The sequence below is a fragment of the Crocodylus siamensis genome, chromosome 6, assembly GCF_052110815.1.
Source record: "Crocodylus siamensis isolate JL-2025a chromosome 6, ASM5211081v1, whole genome shotgun sequence".
Taxonomy (NCBI): domain Eukaryota; kingdom Metazoa; phylum Chordata; order Crocodylia; family Crocodylidae; genus Crocodylus; species Crocodylus siamensis.
The window spans coordinates 62,417,742-62,439,397 of record NC_143400.1 but is presented as its reverse complement, the minus strand read 5'-3'; the positions used below and the strand labels follow the sequence as shown (position 1 = coordinate 62,439,397).

Sequence of the window (21,656 nt, the reverse complement as noted above, 5' to 3'; positions counted from 1 at the left end):
GCATATTTTGTGAAGTGCAGCAACAATTCCATGGTAGTGAAGTTGGTAGGGGAAGACAGTGTTATAGGGCTCAAAAAGAAACAAACTTCTGGGGAACTTTGGATAAACAAAATACTATGTGATGTAGTTGGTCTGAGCACAGCTATTAAGATTTTCATTTGTACATTTATTCTGGGATTTTTGTGCCATTTAATTCCCTTCTGCTTCTTAATCTCATGGTTGGTATATCAGATACAATCCAGTGAGGATCATTGTTTCTGGCAACACATAGTGCCACATATTTTATAGACTCCCTTTAGTCAGTATGATTTCATCTCGTGCATTGATGGCATGAAAAAAAAATCAGAAGTCCTTCCCAAAACCATTTCCCATAACACCGTAAATTGCTTAACTGGCCCACTAAATATATATTCATTATGCTTTAATACTACAGGAAGGTTAATAATCTTCAATATTGTTGTCATCCTCATTAACTTCACTGTGCTGTTCATTTAATGCAGTTACAGTTTAGCTTAGACTTGGGTAATACTGCATGGAAGAGGGCTTGTAAAAAAATTTCTACCAAAACTATTTGATGATATGAAATTGGATTTTTAACTAAACAAAAATTTTGCAAAAAATTGCGTGCTTTCCAGGGAAATCTTTGATCTTTCATCAAACAAGACACATATCCAAATCCAAAATATTACAGCCCTAAATCAAACTATTTATGAGAGCAGGTACTCCCATCTCACTGCTCCAATGATGTATTGTGGCACAATTTAACTTTTTTTTTAAAACAAATTTAAAAAAAAAGAATTTTCTCCAGAAGAGGAAGAGGGTAGGGAGAAGGAAACCAAACACATCACTTTTTTTATCAGCTCTCTTACTGAGGGATTTTTTTCTTTTCTGAGTAAAGGGAAGGACACAAATGTATCTTCATTCACTGTAAGCTTGAGTAAAGTAACACAAACTGTTTTCTCAGGCTTTCCAGGCTCTAAAGGCCACCAAGGAGACATGGGTTCACCGGGATCAGTTGGAAAAAAAGGTCTTCCAGGACCTAATGGTATACATGGGCACTCTGGTCCTCCAGGGTCACAAGGATCATCAGGGCTCCCTGGGGATAATGGACTGCCTGGTCTCCCAGGACTGAAAGGTATCTGAGCATCCCAGGACTCATCCTCTTTCCATGTACCTCTCTTAAAAGGATTTGCTCTTGGTGTTATAGAAGTCAGCAAGAATACTATGCATCTTATTCCCACCCAGCTTCTAGAACATGGCTCAGTGGTTTTTCTCCTGTAGAAAAAGAAAAATCCCAAAGTTTGGGATTACAGGGAGCTCTAACAGTACTGTTATTTTGGTTGCTTTAACAATGTTATAGGCAGATTTTTTCCTGTTTGTAATATGCATTACTTTTTATGAAGTGTCTTCAGTGAGAATGTTTTGGAAATGCCTGGTGTGCCAAGGAGATATACTGATGTAATTTGAAGAGTACCTTTTCCCAGCTGAAAGTCCTGTCTAATGTTTCCAATACTTAGGCAATCATTTAGTAAAACATAACTGTTTAGAAACTATTTAGATATGTAAGTAAAGATGCAATTCACTTACTCCATGTACTAACTTACATTTTATCCATGGGAAGACTTGTGACTCATATTTTGAGCTGGGGGTATAGGTAGGAACATAAATTCCTTAGGCCAGCTGGGCTGGTTCATTATAGATTCATAGATTCATAGATGCTAGGGTCGGAAGGGACCTCAATAGATCATCGAGTCCGACCCCCTGCATAAGCAGGAAAGAGTGCTGGGCCTACATTACCCCAGCTAGATACACATCCAACCTTCTCTTGAATACCCCCAGGGTAGGGGAGAGCACCACCTCCCTTGGGAGCCCGTTCCAGACCTTGGCCACTTGAACTGTGAAGAAGTTCCTCCTAGTATCCAATCTAAATCTGCTCTCCTCTAGCTTGTGGCCATTATTTCTTGTAACCCCCGGGGGCGCCTTGGTGAATAAATACTCACCAATTCCCTTCTGTGCCCCCCTGACGAACTTATAGGCAGCCACCAGGTCGCCTCTCAACCTTCTCTTGCGGAGGCTGAAAAGGTCCAGTTTCTCTAATCTCTCCTCGTAGGGCTTGGCCTGCAGGCCCTTAACCATACGAGTGGCCCTTCTCTGGACCCTCTCCAGGTTATCTGCATCCTTCTTGAAGTGCGGCGCCCAGAATTGCACGCAGTACTCCAGCTGCGGTCTGACCAGCGCCCGATAGAGGGGAAGTATCACCTCCTTGGACCTATTTGTCATGCATCTGCTGATGCACGATAAAGTGCCATTGGCTTTTCTGATGGTTTCGTCACACTGCCGACTCATGTTCATCTTGGAGTCCACTAGGACTCCAAGATCCCGTTCCACTTCCGTGCCACCCAGCAGGTCATTTCCTAGGCTGTAGGTGTGCTGGACATTTTTCCTCCCTAGATGCAGCACTTTGCATTTCTCCTTGTTGAACTGCATTCTGTTGTTTTCTGCCCACCTGTCTAACCTGTCCAGGTCTGCTTGCAGCTGTTCCCTGCCCTCCAGCGTGTCCACTTCGCCCCATAGCTTAGTGTCATCTGCAAACTTGGACAGAGTACATTTCACCCCCTCGTCCAAGTCGCTGATGAAGACATTAAAGAGTATCGGTCCAAGCACCGAGCCCTGCGGGACCCCACTGCCCACACTCTTCCAGGTCGAAACCGACCCATCCACCACAACTCTCTGGGTGCGACCCTCCAGCCAATTCTCCACCCACCGGACTGTGCAGTCATCCAAGTCACAGCCCCTTAACTTGTTCACCAGTATGGGGTGGGATACCGTATCAAAGGCCTTCCTGAAGTCCAAGTATACGACATCCACCCCTCCTCCTGCGTCGAGGCGTTTTGTGACCTGGTCATAAAAAGAGACTAGATTGGTCAGGCACGATCTACCTGCCACGAACCCGTGCTGGTTTTCCCTCAGCATAATTTGTCCTGCCGGGCTCTCACAAATGTGAGCCTTGATGATTTTCTCAAAGATTTTGCCAAGGATGGAGGTGAGACTGACTGGCCTATAGTTACCCGGGTCCTCCTTCCTCCCCTTCTTGAAAATGGGAACCACATTGGCCCTTTTCCAGTCCTCCGGGACTTGACCCGTGCGCCACGAGCGTTCAAATATTCCCGCCAGTGGCTCTGCAATGATGTCGGCCAGTGCCTTCAGTACCCTCGGATGGAGCTCATCCGGGCCTGCCGACTTAAAGGCATCCAGTTCCTCCAAGTGACCCTGCACCACCTCAGGGTCCACGCATGGAAGTCTGGTGCCTTGCTGCTGCCTCCCTACACTCCCAGTGAGAGACTTGTCATGCCTCTCGCTTAGGAACACTGAGGCGAAGAACTCGTTGAGGAGTTCAGCCTTGTCCCCTCTGTCCGTCACCAATTGTTTCTGCCCATTTAGCAGGGTCCTATTCCTCCCTGGGCCTTCCTTTTACTCCCTATATATCTAAAAAACAATTTCTTATTGTCTTTTACTTGGGTTGCCATCCTCAGCTCCATGGTAGCTTTGGCCTGTCTAACTGCCTCCCTACAAGCACGAGCAGAAGAGGTATATTCCTCTTTGGTGATCTCTCCCTGTTTCCACTTTTTACGTGCTCCCCTTTTGGCCCTTAGTCTGCCCTGGATTTCTCTGGTCAGCCAGGGAAACCTCCTGGCCCCTTTCCCTCTTTTACCTCGCACGGGGATCGTCTCGCTTTGTGCTCGAAGGATAGCTTCCTTAAGGCACAGCCACCCTTCTTGGGCTCCCATCATTTCAAAACTACTACTCTGCAGTGCATCCTTCACTAATCGCCTGAGTTCGCTGAAATCAGCTTTCCTAAAGTCCAGCACGTTCACCCTACTGGTTACCTTACCCACTCGACGCCTTATGTTGAATTGTACTTTTAGGTGATCACTGTCCCCCAGATGGCTACCGATCTGTAGGTCCCCTACTATGTCATCCCCCGTTGCCAATACCAGATCCAGTAAGGCATTCCCCCTAGTGGGACCATGTACCTCCTGCGTCAGGTGGAGGTCCTGTACACAGGTTAGAAACCTGCGTGAGCGGTGGGACTTTGCTGTCTGTGTCTCCCAGCAGATGTCCGGGTAGTTTAGGTCCCCCATGACCACCGCCTCTTTCGCTTTTATGGTCTCTGAGAGTTGCCTCAGGAGCCCCAAATCTATTTCTTCCCCTTGATGTGGGGGTCTGTAGCAGACCCCTACCACCAAATCCTTTTCTCCTTGCCCCCCATGTAGCCTAACCCACAGTCCTTCTACTTCCTCATCCTTTGATTCTGTCTTGATGAGGGTTGATGTATATTGCTCCTTAACATAGAGCGCAACCCCTCCCCCCCTTTTCCCCACTCTGTCCTTTCTGTACAAACTCTGTCCTTTCTGTAGGGTGACTTGATCCCATAACAGGGCAAAGTAGCATTTTAAGTGCCTGGAACTAGCTGATAGTATCTACTTTTCATACGCTTAGGAAAAGGTGTCTCTGAATCTCTACTACCTACCATACCAGCCACATTCCACCCTGGAGTAAGGGTAGTGGAGGGTGGGTGGTTGCAACACAGGGGCAGTGATAAAAGACAGCCCCTATTATGTTTAATCTTCACTCATGTGAGGTCCAAGTTTAAGTTAGAAACCAACTTTTGCCAGGGCTGAGTAGAGGAGTATTTGGGAACCACAGCTACTACTTTCCATGATGCCTCAGCACAATCCTGTTTGTAACCTTTAGCAGCTTAGATATTACAGTGATGATTAAGTTATCTAGGTAGGTAGCAGACACATGCTCTGGCAAATTTTGTGTACCTATCAAGTTGCTCTTCAGTATGAATTAAATACATCCATTAATTTTTGAGAGTTCCTTTTAAATGCTTTTCATTTTATTTTGCTCCCTTTCTTGGTAACACAGGAGACAGTTTAAAAAGTTGGTATCTTCATATTATTAACAGGAAGAAAAGGGATTCAAGGGCTCCGAGGTTTTCCAGGATCCCCAGGAAAACAAGGGGAGATGGGAGTCCCAGGTGAAAAAGGTGAACAAGGAGAAATGGGTCCACCTGGGCTCCCTGGAGACCTGGGGGATGGAGGGCAAAAAGGTATGCGGAAACAGTATTGCCTCTGCATTACAACTGCTTCTTTTGTTACAGCATTGTATGCTTACATTTTTTATTTGCTAAAAAGGGTATCTTTTATTATCTAGTCACCTCCATTTTCAAAGATACTGGGCCTGACTGTTTTCTCAGTTACACTCCTAAAAAATCAAGGATGCTTCCACTGGGATCCATGTATGGATTGAAATGTGTGTGAAAAAGGGAAAATCAGTCAATTTAAACAGTCTGATTAATTCACAAACCAGTTTCTTTTTATTTGTTTCTTACACTTAGTGGTGCCTCCAGCAAAGCTCTTCCTAGCAGTGAATGCCAGTTGTATGACACTACCAACAGATTTGAAACAGACATTCTTCAAGGTTGTTATATTCTGTGTTGCTTGGTTCATATAGATAGCATGTGGGTAATAACATCTGCAAATTACTCCATCCAAACGGAGTAGTTCCAAACTAACAAAAAAAAAGGGGTTAACTGGCTAAAACAAAAAAGAGAAGGGAAAAAACAGCTTTTGCAGCAAACTTGTTGAAACAAATGGGACTTGAGTTCCAAAAAGATGAGAACAAAGAACTATGGTAAGACATCCTCCGGGAAGAAGTTCAACTATTAGAATGAATTCGAAAGACATATTCATCAGCTAGTATTTGTGTATATTTCCTGTGTTCTATTTCAAAGGTGAAAAAGGGCCACAGGGAGATCCTGGTTATATCATCATACACCATGAGAAAGGACAAAAGGGGGATCCAGGTCCTCCTGGTGAGCAGGGATTTCTAGGAGACAGAGGTAATCAAAAAATAGAGGAGTGCATGGCTGCTAGTGCATAAAAATGCCTGATTTTTAAACTGGCCACTTGTTGCCAATATTGCACCCACAGTTAATTGTAGATAGAAATTACAAGCATAATTCTGAAGGAACAAATTTGAGCATTCTGCTGTGTTGTTGTGTCTACAAGTTCTTTAGTTAGTTGCATATGTATTCTGGGCAGTCTACAAATTATACCAACACACAGAAATGAACCACTAAAGTGTATCATATAGGACATAAGAGGATGTTAAAATAGTCTTTTATGATGGGATAATTTCAGGGGACAAAGGCAGCCCTGGAATCAGAGGGCTCCCAGGATTGCCAGGCACAGATGGACTCCCAGGGCCCCCAGGTGAATCTGGCATTGGTGGACAGATAGGTTTACCAGGCCCACCAGGCTCCCCAGGACCACCAGGCACCAGAGGAATTCCTGGTTTCTCAGGAGCCCCAGGTGATCAGGTAAGCTAAGTGCAGCGGGTGCAAGACCACAGGCACATAATACTGCCCTTTGTTTTTGTACATCTTAGGAACTTGCACTAGTTTGACACACAGTGGGTGTATCTACACATGTCCCTACGACACCTTTGTTACTGCACCATCGTTTAATACTTCCTTTTGGAAGTGCTGAATGACACTGGAGTAACAGCCTGTACTGAGCCGTGTGCACAGTTATTTTTAGCTGGTACGTTGCTGTAGTGACACGCTATAATGGGGGAGTGCATTGCTATGGTGACATCGCATCATGTGTAAACACACCCAATGGTATGCTGCAACTGGTTTTGATGCACAAACTTTATGCTACTTGCCCATTAAATCATATTGAGAAGACATTGTCAACCTGACTTGCATGGTCCACAATGTGAAATGGCTTTATTTAAGGTTTTTACTTAATTTTATTTATAAAAGCCTAAACCTATATTTGGGAATTATATTGGTGCCCCTCCCATATACTTCAATGATGTAACCGTATTTTCCTGGTATTTGGACTGGCTTGGTATGCTCTCACTCATTCAAAGCCTTCACAAGATTTCACTACAATGGCAGAAGCTTGGCACTGCCTTGTTGCATTTGGACACATACCTACTGCATGGAGCAGCACACTAAAATATGATATTTTTAAGGGATAAATATCAGTAAATGTGATACATAAACTTAGAAGCAAATTCTTTGCTGGTTTGTCCTATACAGCAAGATAGCAGGATTACACAAGATATAAATCAGAGTTGAATTTAGTCCTTTATATATATATTGTTTCTGCTAGGCCTTTATCTTACTAAACTGTTTTGAAGTACCTTTCGGAGTATATTTGTCTTCCTGATGAGACTCCATTAATTAAAATAAAAAAAGAGGTGGACTTCAATATTTTTAATTTTTGGTCAAAGCTAATTTTTCATTTACATTTATAATTATGTATGCCTTTGAGTAATGTGTATCACTGAAGTTCATGGTTTAGATAAACTACAACTGTTAAAATACAGTTCTTTTAATTGGGCCAACTGAAGGTGTTCAAGATGTTGAAGTATTATATAATGTGTATGTGCCCTGATCTAATTAAAAAATCACTGAAGTTTTCTGAGTGCATCAAAAGACCAACGTTTGGTCACTGACTGGCACAAGTTAGTAGATTAATCAGCTAGCACCCTTGACAGAAGACACCAGACCTAGTCTTCCTATTCAGATTTTTACTAGTCTGTTCACCAGTGAAAGAAAGAAGTGCTTTTGGTAGATTGTGTCTGTTGTATATACTATGTTTGAAATATACCTCTTTTTTATACTGGCAGGGTGAACAGGGTTTACCAGGAACTCCTGGAAGTCCAGGACCAGATGGCAGAAAAGGATGCAAAGGTAACAAGCTGAAATGCACAAACTGCATGAAACAGATTGTTAGGTTAGTATATACTTTGATATACAAGATGCACCATTCAGAAGAGGTGAAGAGACAGATCCTTCAAATATGAAAAATTACTAAAAGCAAGACTGTGCAATCCCTAAATCCAATTCTTTCTTTACATTTTGATTTATTACTTTAAAAGTGGATCTTAGTGACTTAGTATCTTAGAAAATCACTGTAATAGGGCAAGGCACAACACAACTACTACATAGCAATTTTCCTCCATAGCAAATTCAAGGTTCATAATGAAAACTGAGCTTGAAAGACTTTTATAGACAGTGGGTGTGTCTACACAAGACACTAACTGCACAGTAGCCTAATAATACTGTGCAGTAGCACGTCACAGCACAAACAGTGCTAGTACACTATTGCATAGTACCACCATTAAAAAGACATTTGCTAGCACTACAGCACAATAACGCTAGTTATTGCACATTATGAATGTATAGTTGCGTACAGTATGGAACAAATGCTTAAAAGTTGCCTGTAAATAGATTAATACTTTTTGGCAAAGTAGGATTATCTCTCTCAAGTCTTAAAGGGTTTGCCTACTATTTAGCCTTCTGTCTCTAAATTCAGAACATTTATCTTGAAGTATCAGCCACTATCTCTTCACATCATAGGACTGTAGCACTCATCAAGGCTCTCCCATCAGTGTTTTTACACTTTTACATCAAAGACTGTTACCAACTCCTACTGTTTCCACTGTGATTGAATCCATTGGCTAAGATAACTTTTTTCTGAGTAAATGAACTTAAGCTGGGGTAATTTTTTATTCCTTAGCTATTTCTATAGGAACTGTGTCTACTTCACTATAATCACAGAGAGGATGTATGTAGCACTTTCCTAAATCAATGCACTTTGCAATTATTAAACTAGTTCTTGAATTCCATACTGAGTCTTCACTGTGTCAAACTCGCATTGAAGTCATTGGAAGTTATAGTGAATACTAAATGAGTTAGGACCTTAGGAAATGGTAATTGATTAGACAATCTAAGAATTAAATGATGTGTGTGTGTGTGTGTGCGCGTGTATATATATATGTGTGTGTATATATATATGTGTATATATCCACCTATCACTGTTGCTTTGATTCAACAAAACACCAGTATATTCAGTAAGCAGAAAACCAGGCCAACAACAAATGTCTTTAAATGTTCAAAGCAACATTATTAAATTAAATAGTAATACAAAGGTATAATCTATTAATGCTGTGCCTGTGTCTATTCTTATCTCTCTCCTAAAGCAGAAATAACCCACTTCTACAATCTTAAGCTTCCTGACTGCTAGGAATATAATTTCATATTTCTCTTTTGTGTATTTGTCTATGGATTGCATTATAGTCACTAAGTATATTATGATACTCTCTTTACCTTTGTCCACAGCTTTAAGACTTAGGTATCGATCTTCTTTCATTAATAAATCCTGTGACAATCTTAAAAAGGAAATGAAAGAAAAAATCTTTAAAAGGACAGAATCCCCAAACCTGGTGAAGCTTTCAAAATATTGATCAAGGCAGGGGGAGCCAAACATCTGGCAGGCATATCATAGAATAAGCCCCATGCCCTCCCCAGGTGCCATTCCGATCTCTTTCCTTTGCTTAATCTGCCACTCTGCTCTTTTTTCCCTGCCTGATCTGTTGGCCTGGCTTTCTGCTTCCTGCCCTATCTGCCACTCTGCTTCCTGTCACACACACAGGCTGTCCATGCCGCTTGTGGCATCTTGCAGGTTGGCCACCCCTGGATAAAAGTACCCTATTATACTTATTTGCATGGCATCTAGCAGTAGGGGACCTCATTCCTGACTGAGGCCTAGGTGAGTGTTGCACATGTATTATTCATATTTAATATAAAAGCCTAACAGAGTTACTTACAGAGAAGTTTTTCCTTTGCCCCTCCGTCTTCCTGTTAGTGTAAGCCTGTCAAAAACTATTTTCTAGTTTTTATGGTCTCTTAGTCCACAGTAATAGGATTACTTCTGTCATTTAATTTTTATCTCAATGTTTGTAAATTACTAGCCTTCAAAGGTACTAAACTTGGGCCTTGTGGATAAACAGATCCATGTCTGACAAAAGTTGTTATTATTTCTAATTTAACAGGGAACAGAGGTGACCCATCCAGTCAACCTGGTCTCCCGGGTCCAAAAGGGCCTGTAGGAGAGCCTGGCTTACCAGGTAATATAACCCATATATCTTGGGGAGTAGGGGAAGAGGGAAGCTGAAATAGTTTCAGATTTGCTTGAAGTTAGTTTTTGTTTGTTTATTTGTTGTGCTTTTGGACTGCTTCGCAGTCTAATGCTGATACACACGTTTTGGCTTTCGGGCCTTGTGACAAGAAATGCCTCACAGCCTGTTACATAGCCCAGAACACAAAATTAAAAGACGAGGTAGGGTCGGTAACTCTTTGGATGCATTAGTGATGAGCAATCTGCTAACTACCAAAAGGTGGCTCAGCATCATTACTACTACATCATGGCAGTTCTGGGAATGGGTCTTCCTTCTTCAACTTCATGGAAAGTTATAAAGGAAGACCTGTTTCTTGCCATGTGGTTGGGAGTTGACAGAAAGAAAGTAATTTCTTCTCTATCTCTACATTAAATGTAGTCACAATGTACCATCACCAAGACGCCATAAACATTTTTGTATTTGAAATGCTGAAGTATTTGTGTAAAAGCTGTTTCATTGCTCAGAAATATATATATGACAAGGCACACAGAGCTTGGATTTGTAAACATTCCACAGTACGTAGCATGTATATCTTTAAATTAAAAACTAACATTTATCTTTTGTTAAGGTCCCCATGGATTCCCAGGTGAGCCAGGTTTTCCTGGTGCCCAAGGGCAAACTGGAAGACCAGGACCTAAGGGGATGCCTGGATACCTAGGAGTACCAGGCTTTCCAGGTGAGTTCAAGTATAAAAAGAGTGGATGAGGATCTGTTCCAAAAGGACAAAAAGGGAGTTGAGCTATACTTCAGTGTGCTTGTAAACAATGCCACTGAGGAAGCATAACTGTGGGGAGTAGGTTGGCGTTCTAGTGCAGATGAGGAGAATCTTAGAATTATAGAGCATGTCTAAATGAGACATTTACTGCGCAATAGATTAATTAGTTGTGCAGTGTATGTCTCAACATCTATACACGTGCCCCTATTAGGCTGGAGTAAACTAATTTACTCTGCAGTAAGATAGTACTTGTAAATAGTACATATAAATAGTATTTACAAGTACTGTCCTGGTGCAGAGTAAAAACTTTGCACCAGCGCATGTGTAGATGCTGTCCCAAATGGCTGGGGCATGAGGGTGGTTCAGTGTAGGGACTGTCTGCTGCCTAGTCCCACACTGAAGCATCCTCGTGCCCCAGCCAGTCCCTCTGCAGCACATTGAGCTGGGTCAAAGCAACCTCAGGCAGGTAGGTTGACCCCCCAGGACTCCTTGCCAGCCAGGACTTCGACTTCAGGGATAAGTGCAGACACACCCGGTAGTAATAAGCTCCAGAACTTGTTGCTGCCTATTAATAGACATGCGTAGACATGCCCATAGAGATGTTGGGCTGGCAGTGACCTCTGTAGGTCATCTAGTCCAACCTCCTGCCTGATGCAGGATCATCTATATAAAGAAGGAGTAGAGAGTCTGCCAAGAAGGGCCACAATGGCAAAACAAGAACTGATAATTCATTTAGAGAGAATTTATGACTTCAGGAACCTATGAATAACTTATGAATAAACAGTGTCTGGACAATAAGGGAAAACACCAATGTAGAGGGACCCAAGCCAAGCAGCTGCACTAAGATGGGGTGTGTGCGCTCAGCAGGTGTCTTGCTCTCTTTCAAATCTTACTCACCACAACTAAATGTAGTTGAGAAGAGGTATAGGAATTTAGTACCAGCTTAGAGAGCCGACTGAGGTTGGCATGGGTCACTGTTGGGATCTTCTGTGGGGCTTCTCCTCCCCTACCCTCCACCCCTTTCCACTCCAAGTTCCAGTTGGTGTTGGACACATGTTTGGCCATCTTGAGTGACTGCCTTGCAGCTCAGATGGAAAAAGAAGCAACCAGGTTGTCCGGCATCAGTGTGTTTTGGCTATGCTGACTGGATTCTGCTGTGAGTTCAGAGTCAGCTGGGCATGGCCCACGTAAAAAAGCAAACAAACTAACAACAACTCAAATAACCATGCCCTAGGCCCTTCTCTGGCCATCCAGGCAGCTTGGTCACTTTTCTTCAGGCAGTCTCAATCCCACATGGGTTACCCTATAATTGCTCAGTCTGTGTAGGTCTGCTTGTCCTAGGCAGACTCCCAGAATAATGTGAGGCCAGGGAAGTCATGAACCCCAGCTTAGTCCTGAAGGGTACCTGACTTCTCCTGGCAGCTTGGTGATCCAGCATTCATCTGGAGACCTCTGGAGACCTTCAGGTCTCAGGCTCTTTGTCCCCTGTCTCTGTGAGGAAATGTGACAAGATTTCTCATTCCTCGGTGTGTACCACCAGTCCTGGGGTTGGTATGGGCTCACATAGGGGTTCCCAGGTTGGCAGAAACCAGTCCGGCCCCTCATTCAGCCCCATATGCCCAGCTGCTATCAGCAGGTGTTAAGAGCCCCTCAGGGGCTCTTTATTCCCTGCAGCTGCTGCCTCCAAGCCTCAGGTGGTGGTCCATACACCAGCTGCCTGATACCATTCTGGGCTGCAGCCCGAGCCCATGTGGGGCTGGGGTTCTGGCCCCTGCCCGGCTCCAGGTGCAGAGCCCAGGGGATGCCTGTTGCATGCTGGCTGCCTGCCCAACAGCACAGCAGAGCATGCCCTAGTTGCACAGGTTCACCATTTCCCCACAAGTCAGTATATGGCTTGGCTGAGCTCCTGTTAGAACCACCTAATGACTGCAGTAAATAGAAAGTTTTTCACTCTCAGGTGCTGTGGGTGTTCCAGGATTGCCAGGTGTTCCAGGTGACCAAGGTCTTATTGGACTCCCAGGGCCTGCAGGATTGCCAGGATTCTCTGGTTCCAAAGGCAGGAAAGGTAAGAATTACAAGGACTCTAGCCATAGCAATGCATTACTGTTAACTGCATGGGAACCAATGGAACTGAAAGTCAAAGAGGAGTTTTAAAAGAGCTTTACACTGGCCTAAAATCTTCCCAAAGTTTAGAGTGGCCCCACTTTGGCTTAACTAGGACAGTTAGGCCAACTCAAAGCACCACTATTGCGCAGTCATTATTGCATATTTATGTAGTACTGGTATAAGCAAGTACTAAATGAACATGCAGTAACTTGAGTTACTGTGCAGTAATGCCGACAAACATCTTTATTGTGTTGCATGAAGCTGCTACACAGTAGTATCGGGCTACTGTGCAATCAGCATCTCATGTAGATGCAGCCAGAAAGTACAAAAATTGTCCAAGGAAATGAGACTAAAACCTTAGGTAAATTAAACAGATACACAAGAGATCAAGTTCTTCTTAAACCAATGCAGCCAAGAGCAGAATTTGACACAATGAAAGTAGACTTTCTCTGTAATCATTTGGATGCTGTGCTAACAGTTATACTGTGTTACACTTTGTGACCAGCCAGTGCCACTGTTACTCTACATATAGCAACTAGGTATCTGACTGTTGAAGCAGACTGAAGGGGAAAATGGTAACTTTGTAAACGGCATTCCATTCAAATGTCTGAAATCTTGTGTGACTGGTACATTTTATCAAATTGTGATAGTGAGATAACTACTATTTGCAAAAGGTGGTCTCTAGGTCAATTTACATCTAAAAATGTTCCAAAAATATGAGAAATTCTGCTCTTACTGGTGATCACTGTGTTTGAATTGAGCAATGGCAATCTAAAATTCTTTTATCCATGAAAGTTTATGTGTGTGCACACACACAAGTACTCTCTCTCTCATATACTCAATATATATTTTGAGTATTGGAGCTGTTCACTAAAATTAGATCAATGTTAAGCTAAAAAGATTTTAAAGTCCTTTTGTTTTTATCTGGCCTCGGAGTCGCAATCTGTATCCTAAACAGTTCCTGGGATAGCAGAACAATAGGTGGCCTCATACTTCAGTAGGGCCACAATTTTATCCAGAACATATTCCTTTTAGGAAGGACTATGAATTCTTGTAGAGGGAAAGAGAAGTTTTAGCTTTTTGATTTCAGCCTAAAGCAAACTTGGGCAGTTCAATTATAAGCCACTGAAAAATGAGGTTTACAATGAAAGTTTTTGCTTTCTACAGCAAGGCAAGGGTGTTGATACCATACAGTGATGATAAATTTCTCATTGCTATGTAATCTGCAGGGAGCAGTTTATCATGTTGCTGAGTATAATTATATATTGCAGCAAAAGCAGGCATGCTGCAATGACAAGGTTTTCCAAATATGCTTCCATTTGAAAAGAGGCATCATGCACCTGACTACTTGTTAGTTGCAAAAGTATCCCATTCCTCTTCTGTATGGACAGGCATTTTGTTTAGACCGAAGCAGACACATCTCTTCTACATTTTACTAAACTTGTCCCAGGGCCTGCAAAATGTGATAGGGGGCCAACTCAATGCCAGGTCTCAACATCAGCCTACCCACCTGTCTATATGGAGCAATCCACCCAGTCTTTCCTGCCATGACTTGCTGATTAATAAACTGGTGTAAAATGTGGGAGGCTGCCCATTTTAATGCCCCGATGCCAAGGGGCATCGTACATGGCTCCTTACTGCTCCTACACTGTCCCATGCCTTGCAGACGGTATAAGTTGATGATAGCTCTGGCCTGAGGCCTAGCCAAACTCTGTCCCTTGCTGGGCCTCCATCATTCATGCTGACACGCTGCCATTTATAGGGACTCACTCAAACCACCCACTCTCACTGGGCCTATTGCACTCTGCCCCCTCTCACCGGGTCTCTTTCGTACCGCCTATCACTGGGTCACTCCCAATCTACCCTGCCTTGTGTCTTCCATTCTGCACATGCCTTCAGGCTTATGTACTCTCACTCTAACTAGGCCCGATGCAGCCTCTTCAGGCCACCGCTACACCAGCCTTACTCTATGTGGGCACCAGCCTCATACCTCACACTGAGCCAGACTCAGCCTCTGGCCCCTCTCTGGACAGCTCATATACATTTTTGTGGGGGTTGGCCCCTGTTCAGCCCTTCAGGTTGCCCTTCAACCCTACTCTGCATACCCCTGGTGCAGCCCTTCAGGTCCACCCATGCAAACCTTACTCTATACTTGGCTGGCACAGTTCTTCAGGCTGCCACTGTGCACCTTACTCTGTGTAGGCCTCACATGCACTATTGCCTCCTCTCTGAGGCCCCACTACTGTCCCCTCTCTATCTGAGGCCTCTGGGGTCATACATTCCCCTCCCCCTCCATGGGGCCTCTGTAGGTGTAAATGCCCTGCCCCCTCCACTGTCTGTTCCTACACATAATTACCCACTGAGTAGTGGGGGCTGGGGTTATATGGCACCCCTACCCACCTTTCACCGAGGAGGCAACTGGCCTGGCATTTCTGGGGAGCTACCCCACCATGGGTAGTCCCACCAGACCGTCCTTCCCCAGCAGGGTGCAGTTTTCAGTCATACCCAGGACCAGGAGCCTCCTGCCATCCCCATAGCTCCTGCCCTTACTTCCAAGAGTGTTCTGAGCAGCAGCTCAGCTGGGTGGTGTTTCCATGGCTGCAGCCAGCAAACTGCTGCCTGAGTCCTGGGAGCTCTGGATCTAAAATGGAGGCTGCTCAGCCCTCTCCTCCTATCCCAGAGCAGTCATGTGACTGCCAATTAGGGCTAGGCCACACCTGCAGGCTGCACTGCTACCTGCTTTCAAGCATTAAAGTGGCAGGCACCATAGATTACCAATATGTGAACAGAGGCTGAAAGATAGCTTCAATGAAAACAAATTCCAGAGGAGCTGAGCAAGAATTAGATCTATGTGGATTAATTCTTTCAGTGCGGTTGAGTAGCAAGATGATAAACTTGGAAATGTATCAGGCATGGCTGGTGAACTCAGAGACAGGTGGGGTGGGTAGTGTAAGCGGAGGGAGAAAATTTTTTGGGGGGAGGGCTGAATGCACTCACACATGGGCGCACCCCCCCCCCCCCTCAAGGAAAGTCTGCGGGACAAGGAGGATGGGGATGGGGATGGGACCAGGCAGGGATCAGATCAGAGCTGGGGCCGGGATCAGGGACGGGGCCTGCTGCACCCATTCCTTCCCCTGTACCCATAGTCATTGCCTGGCACTGGTGGCCCCTGTAAATTCACCACCCTGCACTGGCCCCAGCCCTGCACCACCCGGGGTGGCCCAGAACGGGGCCAGCCTTGGCTGCACTGCTGACCCGGAAAGGATGGAGCCCGCGAGACCCCCCCGCACCTACCCAACATCATCCCCAGAAAGAGCCATGATCTTTGCATGGGGCATAGGTGGGCTGCAGCTGCAAGCTTCACGCTGCCTGCTCCATGCCTTGCGGCTGCCTTTGAAAGCAGCGCAACATGGAGCCATGTGAGTCCCACCGCTGGGTGGTCCAGGCTGGGCAGCAAGGCACATGGCACTGGGCTGCACAGCTTTCAAAGGCAGCAGCGAGGTGTGGAGCAGGCAGAGTGCAGTTCACAGCTGCATTCTGCCCGTGCCCTGTGCAAAGACTGGGGGCGGGGAACAGGCTCCCCTTTGCTGCTCGGCGTCATGCCCCTGGAGGAGCTGCCAGGCTCCGATTGTTCCATGACCTGGTCCTGCCAGGGCCCCATTCACCATTAATGGAGCCCCAGCCAGGCCATGGGAGAGTCAGAGCCTGGTGGGTCGTCCAGAGACACGGTGCAGGGAAGTCAAAGTGGGGAAATGTGCCCCAGCTCCCCTGCGGTGCACACAGCCCTCCCCCTCCCCTAGTCCTCCCATTCTCCTGGACGACTTACCTGCTGGAGCTGCTATGTAGGCTGCCTGGGTTCGCATACATGGCACCCCCTGTCTTCCACCTTCCTCCCAACAGCTCTTTACTTGGGCTGGGGTGTCAGTACAGGTACCCCACTGCCCACTTAAAAAAGTAGCTATTTCAGTTATTTAAACTGGTTGTTTCCACTGCGTATGCACCATTGATGAAGTAAGGAGATAGCCCCAAGGTGCCTTACTGCGCATATGTGTAGTGGACTAGACCAGCCTGTATAATCATGACATGATTGATCGTGTTGTTTTGAAACTGGCGGAGCAGTGCCCAAGCACCCCCTATTAACCAGCCATCACTGAAACTTATCCATGTATATGAACGTAAAAGAATTGGTATGTTTAGTATATTGCAGAGCATAGATCTTAGATAATAAGTGACATAGTAACAATAGCAACATTGTAATAGTAGTGATGATGCATCTGTGACTATCATCAAAAGTGAAACAGTTTAATTGTTCATTATTAAGGACAGAGTCTTGTTAGCATAATTGCTTCTCATTTACATTATAGGTCTCAGGTCTGAACAACTTTTGGAGTAGGAATTGAAGTTATAGGGCAGTTACCAGAACAAAACCACTATCTCTTTATTACAGATATATCTCACTAATTAAGGGCCTGATTCTGCAGCCCTTACTCATGTGAGTATTCCTCGCTCTAGCAAACAGTCACATTACTTTTAGTGAGACTACTTGTGTGAGTAAAGGTTGCTGGATTGATCTATAAAACATGGAAAGGATGGTTCATATATAGGTCAGCCAATTCAGCTGTACCTGGAAATATGGGACTGTCACAGCCCAAAATCTAGAATTACAAGTGTTGATGTTATAATGGATTGTTGGCAAATGCGTTAGAAATTCCCTGGAAAGCAAAGTAAATCAAGTCATCAATCCTGACTGAATATGCTAAAGATCAAAAGAATTTTAAACAGCAAACTGGATTGAAAAAATATCAGAGTATGTAATCATTTTAGATGTGCCATTGTAAAGTCCCCAAATTGGCTAAATAATTCTGATTTAAAACTTTAATAAGGAGCTCCTCCGCAAATACAGATGACGCCACAGTACACAGGATTGGAAAGGTAAAAAAATGCCATGAAATGTTATCAAAAGAGCTGTGAATTAAAGGCAGACAGGATATTATGGGCTAGACTTCTCCTGCCCTTTATTACTAAGGTTGGCCTGATACTTCCAAATAAAGTCATATTTTCAGTTTAGCAATTGAGTCACATATTTGAGTGCCTAAATATGGGCATGCTGGACTCATACTGTGATGAAGGTATCTCTCTCCCCAACTTGAACTGAAGTACTTGTGCATGCAGCTGATTGTAATTTGAAATGTTGGCAGTGAAGCAGAATAGTGAAAGTTCTCAATTTTCAGCTTTGATAAAAGAAAAACTTAAGCATTTACATTAAAATCACTCACATAATTATCCTATAGTAGTACAATCTTGTACCATTGTTTCTGCACTAGATAAATACGTAATATATCATCAGTATCAGAAAAATGTAATTTGCATTTTTAATTGTAACTTCTATTTTGATTTAACATGTTTTGTTTTTTAAAATTGGGAAAATATATAAGTTCATGAATAAGAATATTTATTATACTTTAAAAAATGAAAAATTGTTAGTAATTCAAGAGTAGTTTTATTATGAACATGATCAAAATGTTATCCCATTTTTTTGTGTCAGTTATTTTTCTCAGTTTGTAGATAAAAAGATGTTCTTTCCAAATTTTTATCCTGCAGCTCACTATCTGGTAAATCCATCTAGTAAATCATCATCAATTACAAAGATTCTGCATAATACCACATGTCTTCAGTTACATGTATGCAACCCCACTGTGCTTAAAAGGGTTTGCACAATTGAGGATTTAGACTTTTTTCACATAATCCTGTACAAAATAGAATGGAATCCCCCGAGTACTCTTTCCATGGGATTAACAGAAATAATAAAAAAGTGGTAAAATCATACTAAACTGGTAAACTTACTGGTAAACTGGTAAACTTACTAAAACTGGTAGATTATAACTGAATTCACTGAACAGATGTGGTGCCATTTTAAGGTCACTTTTCAAAGTAAACTACTCAGGTATGCGTACACTACAATCATAGAAATAGCCTGAGACTGTAGCAGAGAGAGACCTGAGCCAGTCTAAGACTAGTTAGCTCAAGTACCAGGAGCTATCAAGCCATGGCAGGTAATGGTACATGTGGGAAAATTGCAGAGTTCTGTGCTGCCAAGGCGAGACTGCAGTCTAGGCATATCCTACAGAATTAACAGGTAGATGTTCTTACTGAGAATAAAAAAGGGGAATTACTTCTGCTAGTTTCACTTTCTTTTGCCACCTGGAAATCTACAAATGACACTTTCCCATGCAGACCACTCTTCCATTGTCAAAACACATAAAAAATAATGCATATTGAATAAAAAACATGCATTCAGTTATTTTATACATTATTTACTTTTTTCAATGAATGTTCTGAAGGATTTTGTCATGTTCCTAAGTATGTCTGCAATACTTCTAAGGTATGTCTGGATTGCCTGGATTAGATGGCTTGAACGGACTCCAAGGTCAAAAGGGTTCACCAGGAGTTCCAGGTAAAGAATAACATTATTTACCTGGGGGCACAAATTCTTTTTAAAGGTACACATTGGATGGTACACTATATTTTGATGTACAGCTTGTCCAGAAGACATTAATAATAAACTTTAAAACAAAACTGAAGGTTAGTGATGTACTGTGACACACCAGAAATCATTTGTGGTAAAAAGACTTAATGGCCGTGTGTAGACAAAATGAGAGACATGTGTGCACGACCCTTTGAAGTGGGCTAAATGCTTTTGCACCGCTTTAATGGCGTCGGTGTTTGCACACGGCGGCATATTGTGCATTAGTTCCAGCCACTGTAGGAACTTCAGCGGCGTAATATGCCTTAAATGACTTGGGACACAGTAAATTAAAACTACTTCGAGGAATTTTAGTTTCCTGTCCCTACAGCCATGGAGCAAAGCACCGGGCTCCACGCAGCTCCGTGGCTCTGCAGGAAGCCCTGCAGGCAGCCTGACAGCAGCCCAGGAAAGCTGCTCTGCCTAAGAAAAGCGGTGAGCCTGATCTTTTTTTTCTTTCCCCACATGGAGCCTGCCTGAACTGTGCAGGGTCCTGGTGCTTCCCTCCATGGCTGCTGTGCCCTCCGGGACCGCCTGAGCCAGATGCCTGAGGGTGGGTGCCACTTGTGGGGGGAATGCAGCTGCTGCAGAGGGAAGGACCAGTCCAGGGAGTGCTCCACCCACTAGCTGCTTGTCCTCCCCTTCCCACCAGAGAGGCAGGTAAGTCAGCAGTGTGTGTGCACAACATGGGGGTTTAATCAGCTGAAAATTAAGTGCTGTTTTTTAAAACCCACCACTTCAATTTAGGGCCCTTGTTTCGTCTACACACGTCCAAAATTCCTTGTTTTAATAATCTGACAGTTTTGCTGGAATTCTTCAAACCTATTTTTACCATGAAGGTGACCAGTGAAAAGTTCCAAGTGAATCCAAGTCACAGAGTTTTCTTATATAAAAGACAACAATATAAAAGGAGACTTACAGGGGAAAAATTCTGGCCCCAAGGAGCTTAACATTTTTGAATTGAGGTGAATGAAGGTCAGATTCAAAACTCTATTCAGCTTCCACATGAGAAGTAGAAGCAAATGTTAGGGTGATCTTAAACAGAAGAACTTCCACAGCTGGCATTTAATTCTGTGCATCTTTATTCACATTCATAGTAGATTTCATATACTGTAATTATTTTCCTATGAAGGTCACAGCAATACAGGGCATCCAGGATACCAAGGAGAACCTGGACCAAAAGGAGACAAAGGTGAATCTGGACAGCCAGGAATTTCTCTTCCAGGTCCCCCTGGAGAAGCAGGATTGCTAGGACTGCCAGGTAAGAAATGCCTTTATCCTCAGTGTTGAATAGGCAACTGTTGATCCTTCTGGATCATGGTTTATGCATGAGAGGTCACCAGGACCTTTGAGGCACTAAAACGAGTGTGGAGGAGTGGAGGCTGCCCAAACCTTCCACCCCTATTTGGATCACTGAGACGGTATCCAAAGACCAGACCGTGTCTGGACATTCAATGCTTCAATGGCTGTAGTTATATGCACTTCCAGAAATGAACTGCAATGCTAAAATGATAACTCAGGTAGTCTTGTCCACCTGGTCAGTGTGCATATGAACTATGTGTCTTTGGGATCTCTTCATTAGGAGAATGATTTTTCTCTTTCTAGTGCATTGACACCTTCTGACTTTGTACAAGGAAGAAGTGAAAGCAGAAGATTAAAGACAATGGACAAAATCAGGGAACAGTTAAGATCTCATCTCAGGAAGAAATTCTCAGGGAAAAGGAGTGCTAGAGAGCTGGCAGTTACTAAAACACCATGTTAAGGATACAACAGCAAAGTATCCTGCTGCAGAAAAACAGGAAATATAGTAAGAGACTAACATGTCTTTCTCAGGAGCTGTTTAATGATAGGAAAATCTGAAAGGAATAATCCAAAAGCAAAGCATACATATAAATAAGGGATAGATATGAAGAAATAGCATAAGCACCAATCAGAAGGCTGAGGTACAAAGTGAATTAAAACTAGCAAAGGCCATAAAAGATGAGAAGATACAATTCTAAAATTACATTAGAAGATGACAAAATGAGGGAAAGATCCATTACTGAAGGAGAAAAAAGAACAAAAACCATACGATACAATAAAGGAGACTGGAATAAATTGTCTATGTCTCTTTTGCTTTAGTTTTCACAGAAATGGTTATGTTTTATCAAATGTTTAACACAGTTATTTTTTTAACTGGGGGAGCAGGAACAGAGGCCACAGCATGGAAGGAAGAATTTAAAGAATATTAATGTAAATAAAATGTATTTGGTGAAGAGGTCTTAAGAA

General features: G+C 43.5%; 1 protein-coding gene across 1 annotated transcript in view; it reads left to right on the top strand.

Annotated features, from left to right (window-relative positions):
• The window catches only part of COL4A4 (collagen type IV alpha 4 chain), a 138,457-nt gene that overhangs the window by 78,192 nt on the left and 38,609 nt on the right, over positions 1–21,656 (top strand). Inside the window, exons 29-38 of the mRNA XM_090053237.1 lie at positions 965–1,135; positions 4,973–5,116; positions 5,801–5,908; positions 6,210–6,388; positions 7,711–7,774; positions 9,919–9,993; positions 10,613–10,720; positions 12,717–12,824; positions 19,248–19,319; positions 20,521–20,649. Coding sequence (XP_089909363.1) covers positions 965–1,135; positions 4,973–5,116; positions 5,801–5,908; positions 6,210–6,388; positions 7,711–7,774; positions 9,919–9,993; positions 10,613–10,720; positions 12,717–12,824; positions 19,248–19,319; positions 20,521–20,649 — 1,158 coding nt within the window. The remainder of the gene's footprint in view (positions 1–964; positions 1,136–4,972; positions 5,117–5,800; positions 5,909–6,209; positions 6,389–7,710; positions 7,775–9,918; positions 9,994–10,612; positions 10,721–12,716; positions 12,825–19,247; positions 19,320–20,520; positions 20,650–21,656) is intronic.